At 39.1% G+C, this 10,864-nt stretch overlaps 1 protein-coding gene across 1 annotated transcript; it reads right to left on the bottom strand.

Moving 5' to 3' along the window:
- On the bottom strand, nt 1–10,613 carry LOC110171775 (FXYD domain-containing ion transport regulator 6-like). Its single transcript, XM_020937552.2, has 9 exons — nt 10,283–10,613; nt 8,821–8,874; nt 6,949–6,972; nt 6,733–6,750; nt 2,115–2,189; nt 521–557; nt 409–440; nt 298–330; nt 1–204 (listed from the first exon to the last, which is right to left on the bottom strand). Exons 2-8 carry the CDS (start codon nt 8,867–8,869, stop codon nt 326–328), a joined length of 240 nt encoding a protein of 79 aa, XP_020793211.1. The 5' UTR covers nt 8,870–8,874; nt 10,283–10,613; the 3' UTR covers nt 1–204; nt 298–325.
- Between the last annotated feature and the right edge of the window lie 251 nt (nt 10,614–10,864).

Raw genomic sequence — 10,864 nt, 5'->3', positions numbered from 1 at the left:
TTTAGGCTTTGGGACATTTTATTTAAATGTCACACAATCATATCTATCAATCAAAACACTACATAATACATCTATTTGGCTCTCTATTTAGGTACTACTGATCATATAAAAACATTAACATACAAACATAAGCAGTGTAATGTATAATAAAATCACATTCATGGAAAGAAATTGTCAGCTTCAATTGTTTCGATGAGCTAAAATCTGAAAGGCAAAAAGGCAAACAAAGATTATTATATCTTATATCTATGTAACAATATGACATGATTTATATGATATAATAGATTAAAAGCTCACCTCTAGAAAGCACTTCAACATACAGTATCTAAGCTGGAAAATACAGTTAGGAGCATTAATTGGGCTCTATTCAAATTTTTTTGTTAATTATAAAAGTGAAAATAAGGTTACCTCTACCACCCGATTCTGGGTCAACCCTGGGTCTGCACAGGAACAATACAAAAGGTATTACTGCAGAATTCTTAAGTAGTGCTTTTATCCAACATGTTTTTACTCAAGTTACCTGGGTTTGTCACTTTTTGAGCAGGTGCATTTCCGGCCTGTTGAAAACACAAAAAATATGTTATTTCATGTTAATGACAACATTTGATTATAATTAGTTTGTCAACAGTGTCAAAATTAGACACTAACTGATTGTAAAACTAGTATCAAAGCCTGATACTCATTTGAGCAGGTATCGATACTAGAAAAATCACATTCACAGGGCAGCAGTGAACCTTTCCTGAATAAATTTAGAATGATCTTAAGATGTATCAGAACATGTATAAGAGTACATAGGCTAATACATGCCCGTGGAGCATTATGGAATGTACCTGCATGACTGAGGGATTACACAGATATAACACAACATGGTAATATACAAGATTTAATGTTGAAAGTCACATTCTATTGTCTAAAGAAAGAAGTCTTTTTTTTTATTATCACTGTGGTACCAGAGTTGATATTGAATATGAAGCCTATTCCTTAGTATTGAAATCGAGTTAGAAATCGTATTATTGTGACAACACTAATTACAATTACCACTTACAAAATTGAATCCAACTCAGTTTCCTAACATAGGCAAAATGAGAAGTAGCTAATGGAGTGCTATGCAAAGCTGGTGCCAATAAGCCAACCTGAATAATCAGCCAGTCACGAGAAACTTATAATCCTTGCTTTCCTGGATTGTGTTCAAACTCACTCATGAAAGGCAACAGTGACATCAACTTCAAATAATAGCACTCTAAAACACAAGGGCCGTTATTATGAAACATTACTAGGAAAAAAATCAATACCAGAGTAATATTGCGGAACATAAACACTGCTTTCATGCTGACTGGACACGCATCACTAGAGGGCGCCAAAGAACATCTATTCCAATATTTACACATGTAATACTGGAACAACTATTACCTTTTTCTATTACATTTACACTATTGAGGATTATTTGCTGAATTTCTTTAATAATTACATGAGTTACCTTATTGTAAAATGCATCAGTCTAAAGGTGCACTATGTAACTTTTTAGTGAAGGTCCGTCAAAATGCTTTTCTCCATGGAAATGTTATTGCTTACCTTGAAATGTTTCACAGTATGGTATTAAACCATTCTATCATCATGGAGACCAAACCAGACCAAGTTACAGGCCAGGTAGCTAGATATTTTTGAGCTCTAAATCCACCTGTAATTAAATAATTGTAAGGTAGAGCTGTTTAATGTCATACTGTGGAATATTCCAGGCACCATCCACTCGAAAAGCTACACGATGCACCTTTAAGTATGTGCAAAATGAGCATTACATTTTTTTTTATTAGCTGTATTTAATAACTGATGAGATCTGTCACATTCAGGGAACCATAATTGCTATGTGTTGTCAGGTGCAAGGACGAGAAGGCATAAGAGGAGAAGTTATAAAAGGCGAATTGCGGCGATGCACAGAGCATGACAGTGTTGAGAAGTGAGCCACAGCAAGAAGCATCAATTTTCCACCCCTCAAAACATCAGAGTAGCACAGGGCCGCTTGTTGTGCAGTACTATATGAATCCAGGATGCGTGAAGTTGCTCAATCACAAGGTTGTATGTATAGTAACACTTAAACACAAGGAGAATCTACTTACTGACAATGAGAGCAATGCCCAAGACGAAGAGCACCACTGCAAAAACCAGGCCTCCAATCCTCAATGATTCATAGTCTGAAAGAAAAAATAAGCAGGAATGTAAAGCTACTTGATATGAGAAAAAATATCTGATTGACTTGGCTTGAGGGAGCTAGACAGTCCTGCCCACCTCTCAGGTTTGGAAAGTGAAAATCCCCTTATATATTTACCAGAGTTTTCTAAATAAATTAATCCAGAGTGTTTAAACGCTTACTGGGGGATAATCAGAAATGTGATATTTTGGAAAAGACAAAGTTACAAATCTTAATATTTGATGTTTTTAAAAAGTCTCTGAGGAAAATTCAAGGGAAATTTACTTACAGAACCCAAGTGGCCTTCAAGGTGGGGGAGACTCCTGAGCTCCAGATTAATTTATTATTATTCCACCTCCTCGGCCACCTCCTCACCTGGTCACTCACCCAAACTCTCCCCTGCTCGCCCTCCCCTGCCTTTCAACAGAGCTGTTATCACCAAGAGCTAGGACGCACAGGGCCTCTGCTGTCCCAGGACATACAGTCATGATAAAGGTAATATCAGGCTGGGGCCCTGCGATGGAGCTATATCTCCAGTTACAACACATAGACGGATTAAAAGAAGGACAGTTAGACTGTCTAATCAGAGAAATTTAGTTCACATTCCCTGTAAGAAGATAACATCCAGTCCTACTGAAACTAATCAGAAACTTGCTGTGCTCAATGTCAGATCTTTATGTAACAAATCATTTCTAATTCATGATTTCATTTCTTCTTTTAATCTTGACTTTATGTTTTTAACTGAAACATGGCTTGACAAAAACACAGGTCATGCAGTGCTAGTGGAATCAACCCCTCCCAACTTCAAATGTGAATCTGAAACACGAGCAAATAAAAAGGGTGGAGGAGTGTGTGCATTTTTTAGAGATCATTTGGTTACACACAGGTTGTCATTTGGGGTGTTTTCATCATTTGAGTATGTTTCCTTCAAAATGGAGCTAAAACAATCACCGTCCATACTCTACATCGTCATATACAAACCTCCTCAGCACTGTCAAAGTTTTATTGATGATTTTACTGAGATGCTTTCAGTTGTTTGCACAGACTTTGATGGTTTAGTCATTATAGGTGATTTTAATGTACATGTGGATAATGTGTGTGACAAAAATGCCAAAGAGCTTAGTGTTGTCCTTGAAACTTTTTAGGTCTGACTCAGCATGTCAGTGAGCCCACTCACAACAGAGGACACACTCTGGACCTGCTCATTACAAAGGGTGTAAATATTTCAAATGTCACTGTGGTTGATGTTGCTCTGTCTGATCATTTCTGTGTCTTCTTTGACCTGTCTGTTATTCCCAAACCACCGGCTGCTCCTACAGTTGTTCGAAGAAGACACATAAATGATAACACAGGTGCACTGTTCATGGAAATGATAAATTTTGAAATTGCCTCATGTTCTAATGTTGATGATGTGTTGAACTCTGTGACTTTGAGTGTTTTGAATGATCTGGATGCCATCGCCCTGATAAAGGTTAAAATGGTTAAAGATAGGCAAAAAGCTCCATGGAGGAATGATGACTCAGTCAGAGCACAGAAAAGGGAGTGCCGGAAGGCTGAGCGGAAATGGCGCAAGTCAAACCTCCAGGTTCATTATGAGATTTACAGAAGAAAATGCATATGTACAACTACACTTTGAGTAAAACAAGAGAGAAGTATTTTTCGGACATTATTGGTAATTGCAGTAACAACTCTCGTGTCCTGTTTGCAACAGTGAACAGATTAACAAACCCTCCAGCTCCACTGCCACTAGAACTAATTTCCACATCTAAATGTAATGAGTTTGCAGTTTTCTTTAATGACAAAGTTCAGGGCATCAAAAATGCCATCAATTCCACAACACAAATAACAAGCATGCAGCCACAGAGACACTTAGAGCTGAATCACTTTGCACCTGTAACTGACAAAACTGTTTTAGAGATCGTTACCAGTCTGAGTTCATCTACTTGCTGCCTGGACATGTTACCCACTAGATTTCTAAAGTCTGTCCTCAACAGTTTACTTTCACCACTCACTCACATAGTTAACATGTCACTTCAATCTGGAACATTCCCAAACGCGTTGAAAACTGCGGTCATTAAGCCTCTCCTAAAGAAGAGCAGTCTTGATGCCACAGTACTGAACAATTTCAGACCCATCTCAAATCTGCCGTTTTTTGGTAAAGTCCTTGAAAAAGCTGTTTACCAACAGCTTACGAACTTTCTCCAAATGAACAACTGCTTTGATGTTTTCCAGTCAGGTTTTAGAGCCCACCACAGCACTGAGACTGCTCTTATCAAGGTGACAAATGACATCCGCCTGAACACTGATGCAGGCAAAGTCTCAGTCTTGATCCTGTTAGATCTGAGTGCTGCTTTTGACACTGTCGATCATGGGATCCTCTTACAGAGACTAGAGGACTGGGTGGGCATCTCTGGTACTGTGCTAAACTGGTTCAAGTCCTATCTAGAAGACAGGAAGTATTTTGTAGAAATTGGAAACTATGTCTCAGATCACATGGCCCTGACCTGTGGGTGCCTCAGGGGTCAATCCTGGGCCCCCTGTTGTTCAATCTCTACATGCTGCCATTAGGTCAGTTAATAAGCAGCAATAACGTGTCCTACCACAATTACGCAGATGATACTCAGATCTACGTCTCTCTGGCAGCAGGAGACTATGGACCAGTGGACTCACTTGGTCACTGCATCCAACAGATCAGTGTGTGGATGCAAAACAACTTCCTCCAGCTAAACTCTGACAAGACTGAAGTCATAGTGTTTGGTCCACAGAAACAAAGGGACAGTGTCAGCAGTCACCTCCAGTCTCTCTCTCTAAAACCTTCAAATCAGGCAAGAAATCTAGGGGTAATAATGGACTCAGACTTGAACTTTAACAGCCACATCAAATCAATAACATCTGCAGCCTTTTACCATCTAAAAAACATAGCAAAAATCAAAGGTTTACTGTCTAAAACTTGGAGAAACTTATCAATGCGTTTGTCTCCAGTAGGTTACACTACTGTAATGGTCTGCTCACTGGTCTCTCCAAACGAGCTGTGAGACGCTGCAGAACATCCAGAACGCTGCAGCTCGGGTCCTTACTCGAACTAGGAAGTACGAGCACATAAGTCCTGTGCTCAGGTCTCTGCACTGGCTTCCTGTGCTTCAGAGAATAGACTTTAAAGCAGCTCTGCTTGTGTACAAGTCTCTCCATGGCCGAGCACCATAGTCCATCTGTGACATGTTAGTGTCATATGAACCATCTCACACTCTGAGGAGCTCAGGGACCGGCCTCCTGCTGGTGCCCAGAGTCAGGACTAAACAAGGGGAGTCAACGTTTCAGGTTCATGCAGCCAAAACCTGGAACAGTCTTCCTGAACATGTGAGACAGACTCTTCTGTGACGCTGTTTAAATCCAGGCTCAAAACATTTCTGTTTAACTGTGCATATAACTGAAAGGTTTTCATTCCGCACTCTTCTCTCCAATTTATGTCTCTCTTTTTTTAATTTTAATCTTCATGATTATTTATGTTTTGATTTGTTTTTATTAGGATTTTAATGTATTTCTTATTCTGTAAAGCACTTTGAATTACTTTGTGTACGAATTGTGCTATACAAATAAACTTGCCTAATTTATGGAATAAAATATGATTACAGATGTCAGAATGAGATATTTTAAAACGGCTCGACTTTTGTGATGGAGGGTCTGTCATCTGCTTGCCTTCACAGACATGTTATTGCGTTCTATCTCACGGAAGATAACTATAGGCTACACTACAAGTCAGACCTGTGGAGAGGCAACCCTATTCAGAGAGAGAATGATTACATTTTTGAGCAACAGAAAAATAGCCAGCCTTGCGCCACCTAGTGCCTCCGCTCAATTTCATTCCTCTCCAGTGACTAGGTCAGGAATCGGAATACACTAGATGGTTTGCAAGAATCTCAGAAGTGCAACCACCAGCCAATCAGCGAAGAGCCATACGATTCCAGAGATGGAGGATTTAAAGCCGGAACAAAGAGAATGTTTCCAGGATTTCGGAAAAGCTTAATATACCAGTTTGCCCCATTAGCGGCGCATTACATACGTCACAACCAAATAACAACGACTGGTTAAATAAAAAAAGTTCCCACCTACCGTCAAGCGAACGAATTCTAATACTGCAAGGCCAGAAGGTTTCCACGAAGTAAAACCAGCTGATGAATCAGGCTAATAGAAACACCCTTAGTGAATGAATGCTAGATAGATGTGTTTAATATTATACCATGAACATTCCAGGCAAACAATAACATCTCCATGGAGACAAGTAGGTAACCGACCCTCTACAGAAAAGCTCAATGAACCTTTAAGTAAGATTTTGGGAGGTTGGTCACGTATTACACAAATATTTGATTTGACAAAATGAGAACGCTTATAAATGAGTGATATACTAAGAAAGGCAATCCACAGCAATAATAATTAGTATAATCTATAGTGATGTGATGTCTCAATTTGAACTTTAATTGGCAAGTTTTACCACAATGTAGCACGTTTCTCTATTTCTTATAAAGGGACCATGTCTGTGCAGCACTTACCATAATTAAATGCACTGTCTGTCAAAAGAGAGGAGAGAGAGAGAACAAATGAGCAACAGATTTAGCCATTGACACACTTCACAGCCGAATGAGACCAGAGTCATTCATCTAGTCATTAAGCGGTTTGGTGCAGGCGCCAATTTATATGCTAGTTAAAATGCGAACGCAGCTTATCTTAATTGCACTTTTCTACATTTCCATCCTAATAATACGTACCATTGTCCTCGTCAGCTGCCGAAACTGTGGGACAAAAAGAAAACCATTAGTCTGTGCAAAAGTCACCAGGTAATATAGGAGCAAGTCAGCAAATTAGGCGTACTCAATTAAAGGTATATTTACTGAAGCTACATACAAAACTGGTCTTACAATAGAACAACTTTCTGTAAAGAAGGTGCACTATGTAACTGTATGTAGTGGAGGATCCATCACTTTTTTGTCTCTACTGAGATCTTCCACAGTATAGCATTAAACAGATCTATCTTGCAATTATACAATCACAGGTGTGATTTTGAGCAGGGTTGACTCTCCACAGATACTTGATGGCATCACTTTCTTGTCACTGTGGCCTTTTTTTGGCTTTTTATATCACATTAACATCCAGAAAGTTTGATTTCATAAAGCCTGAGATATAATTATGTTAGCCTGGGAATAAATTAAAACTAATGGCTTGGTCATGGTGTCAATAATTGTGAAAATATTGTCAGAAGAAACAAAAATTTGACACTGTGAAATCCCTAATCCATAATCCGCGTTATCGCATTATGATAATCAAAACACATGTAGTACGGTAGCTAAAATAGCCCACTGATGGATGCCCCAGATATGTTGAGCTGGTGAGACGTGATTCGTGTCTTGCCTCATGACTTGAACTCATGACTCCTCTTTGACCTCAGAGATGTCCCAATGAACTGTAGGTCTACGGGTTTGTATTCAGGGTCATTACTATCCTCATATTACAAACTGCAAACCAATAGACAATGTGCAGCTTCTTGACAGGGTTGGAGTTTTCCTGTTTCTACAAGGTCTACCACTGACTTTCCTCCATTAAGATATTGCTTTGACAAGAAATGTTCCACAGTATGACATTAAATATACATATCTCTGTGGTGACAAGCAGGTGACACCAGGCCAATGTACAGGTCAGATCCTTGAAGACGCAAGCCTGGTGAGAGTAGGAATACATGATTTTGATGGTATTTCTAGTGGTAATAAATGCATCTGTAGTTAAATAAATGCAAGATAGATCTGGTTAATGTCATACAGTGGAACATTTCTTTAAGATAGCAGCTTTCACTTAATGTAAGGATATGTAATTAAAACTGCACCAGAGTGTACTTGTTGGATAGAAAGAGAGACAATCAAATAAATACTGGAGTGATTATATTTATAAGTACTGGACAAAGTTATACATAAGAAAACATCTGCTCTGCAAAGGGCCTGTGAAAGTTCATTTCTGACAGCAGCAGGATACAGTCATGTAGTTTACAGAAGCACCCTTTGACCTGACTGCTAAGTAGATACACTAATGTTATTCTGCTCTCTGTAAGGACTAACGTGACATGTTTGCCAAAATGACAGGATCTGGAAAATAATTCTCAGCTAAAAATATCCTTTTTGAGAATCTGTTTAACATCATGACCTGCAGAATGCATAAAGATTAACACTTGAACTTAACTATTTAAACTTGCCAACTATATGACTAAAATTTTGTTAAAATGCGAACATTTTTTGACACTCCATAGCCCAGCCTTCAGATGTTAAAATGCAAATATTAATGCATGATAACTTATGCTTGACATGAGGACCAGGCATGTTCGGCTGCGTGCTGGGAAAGGGAGAGCTGGCAGGCAGCCATTTAGCGGCACACAGGAAATGAAGGATTTGAAACAGGAGGTTAAAAACGTCAGCACATGGCCATGCATGCACAGCCTAATGCAGACGACTTACCAAACATCTCCCTGCCAAACGCCGACCCTGTTATACAAATACCCCATTTAACCAAGTAAGACTAGTACAACCCAGAGAGAACGCTTCATCTACATTTTGATGTTACTTTTCACCTCTTAATGAAAAGAAATTGATACCCACCAAAAGCAGGAGCTGCCCAAGCGCTTATCATCAACAACACAAGCTCCATTGTACCTGGGAACAGAAGATTCTTTGTTAAAAGGGGCACACAAAGTTAGTGAAGGTTACTTGATTGTACGTGTCAAGATAAATATGAATAACTGGAAAGACTGATGTAAAAAAAAGTTATATTAGTCTCCCCTAAAATTAATTTTGCAGAATGAACCCAAAAAAGGCTGATAATTGTAGTTTATGTGTGTGAATCATGTAATATCTGGAGGGATACACATTGAATTTGTTATATGAATGGTAGCCTAATATGACCAGCCCAGACTTTGTGTAAGAGGGGGCATCTATTTCAAGCGCTGCAAAAAGGGGGTTGGCAGTAGTGGGGTTCACATTGAAGCTGGTGTTAAGTTGCAATGACTTAGGTTAGAGGGTCTAAGTGTTGTTTGCTGTCTCATCTGGTCTACATATGGAGCACAGGTGGTGGGACTAGATGTTACCAAATGGAGTTGAAGTCTTGGTAGTGAGCTCAAGGCATAACCAAAAAGTGCCTGTTCAATTGTCTCTTCCCTTTCTCTCCTGTTTAAAGCTAATGCACTCACAGTAGTTTTATGACTCAGATAAAATTGTCAACAATGTGCAATCCCAAAAGATCTAAGCTACTTAAGTGTTTTGCATGGGATACATCAAAGCAGATTTTTGGAGAGCCAAGGTTTTCCTGTTTTGCTCGGGGCAGAAACCAAGATTTGTGCATGGGAAGAAGTGGGGGTGTGGATCAAATCTACATAGAAACCCTAGGAGCAGGATTAGCAACAAAGGCCTGTCAGTCAGTTTCAAACTAATACATAATGAACGATATAGGAACAAGAAGTGATCTAATAATAGTGTTTGTTAGAAGGCTGACAGATGCAGGCAATGATGATCTAAGAAGTAAAGCCAGTAAAGGCGTTAGAAAGTCGAGTGAACCCACAGGCAAAGGTGGGGTGCACTGAAATAAATTATCTCTATGCTACTAGAAAACAGAGGAGTTTGAGAGATAGAAGAGAAACACGTGACCTGGCGTTAAAAGAGGAAATAATAAAAATGGGTCACACACTGAAGTAAAAAAATAAAAAATAAAATAGTACTAAAAATGCAAAGGATACATTTGATTATTGGATTTTTTTCTTGCCGTGGAGAAAAACTGCAGAATGAAAAACAGCCTTAAGCGTAAATACCGTGTAGGCTGTGAAGTTAACTCGCAAATGCAAAATCGCCAGAATACAGCAAAAGTTAAAGAAAAGTTCAACGAAGCTGTGACCATGCGTAAGAGCGCAATTCAACTCGCTCATGCTTTCTACAGATGTAAAAAAAAAATGTGTAAAGAAAGTCTACACTATAGGCTAGATACTCTACAGTTTTTTTAATTAAATTGTCAACAGTTTATTAAATTTTTGAGGAAGGTATGAACAAATGGTAAAACTTGCAAGCTACTCACAGTTGCAGCTTCTTCAATTTATGGAAAGTTTTCACTCCGCCCAGACGCACGAAGCCTCTGGAACACTTTATTTCACTTTGGCAAGATAGTGAAAGTTGCCCTCACAATTACTGTACAAATAACTATTTTATTGTCTGTTGCGCTCAGCTGGGATTCCTCAGGACTGTGCTACTAACTGCAGTCTGCCGCTTCTTCTTCCAACTTCTTGTGGACTCTTAGGAATGAGGGTGGGGGGTGGGGTGTCGGTTTGGGTTGTCAGCCTCTGAGGTTACTCCAGAAAAACACCAGCGTTAGATATAAACAACCCAGTCTGAACTTACTATTCACCACAATGTATATACAGCTTTAGATATAAGGGTAATTCAATGCTGCTTAGCCTGCTTTGACGTTTAAATATCACTTCTTATAAATCAAATCTAAGGAATGTAGCAGTGAGGTTGTTGAAAGCAATGGTAACAAACACTTTCATGGCCAGCCTCTTCTCAGTGAGCTACTGAACTACTTCTCAAGGTCTCACCACACTAAAGTGACAAATTCCCCACTTTGCAACGTAGCATGTGAAAAATCCAAAGATACTACTGA

The sequence above is a fragment of the Boleophthalmus pectinirostris genome, unplaced genomic scaffold, assembly GCF_026225935.1.
Source record: "Boleophthalmus pectinirostris isolate CB_2022bp ecotype Guang Dong unplaced genomic scaffold, ASM2622593v1 HiC_scaffold_6, whole genome shotgun sequence".
Lineage (NCBI taxonomy): Eukaryota > Metazoa > Chordata > Actinopteri > Gobiiformes > Gobiidae > Boleophthalmus > Boleophthalmus pectinirostris.
This window is presented reverse-complemented; position numbering and strand designations above follow the sequence as displayed.

What these genes read in the sequence shown, in the direction of transcription:
- LOC110171775 (XM_020937552.2), bottom strand. Translation starts at nt 8,869, where the DNA reads ATGGAGCTTGTGTTGTTGATGATAAGCGCTTGGGCAGCTCCTGCTTTT. An exon ending in TTGGGCAGCTCCTGCTTTTG is followed by an intron (nt 6,973 to 8,820) that starts GTGGGTATCAAT and finishes TTTGTCCCACAG; the next exon opens with TTTCGGCAGCTGACGAGGAC. An exon ending in TCAAAAAGTGACAAACCCAG is followed by an intron (nt 441 to 520) that starts GTAACTTGAGTA and finishes GTTCCTGTGCAG; the next exon opens with ACCCAGGGTTGACCCAGAAT.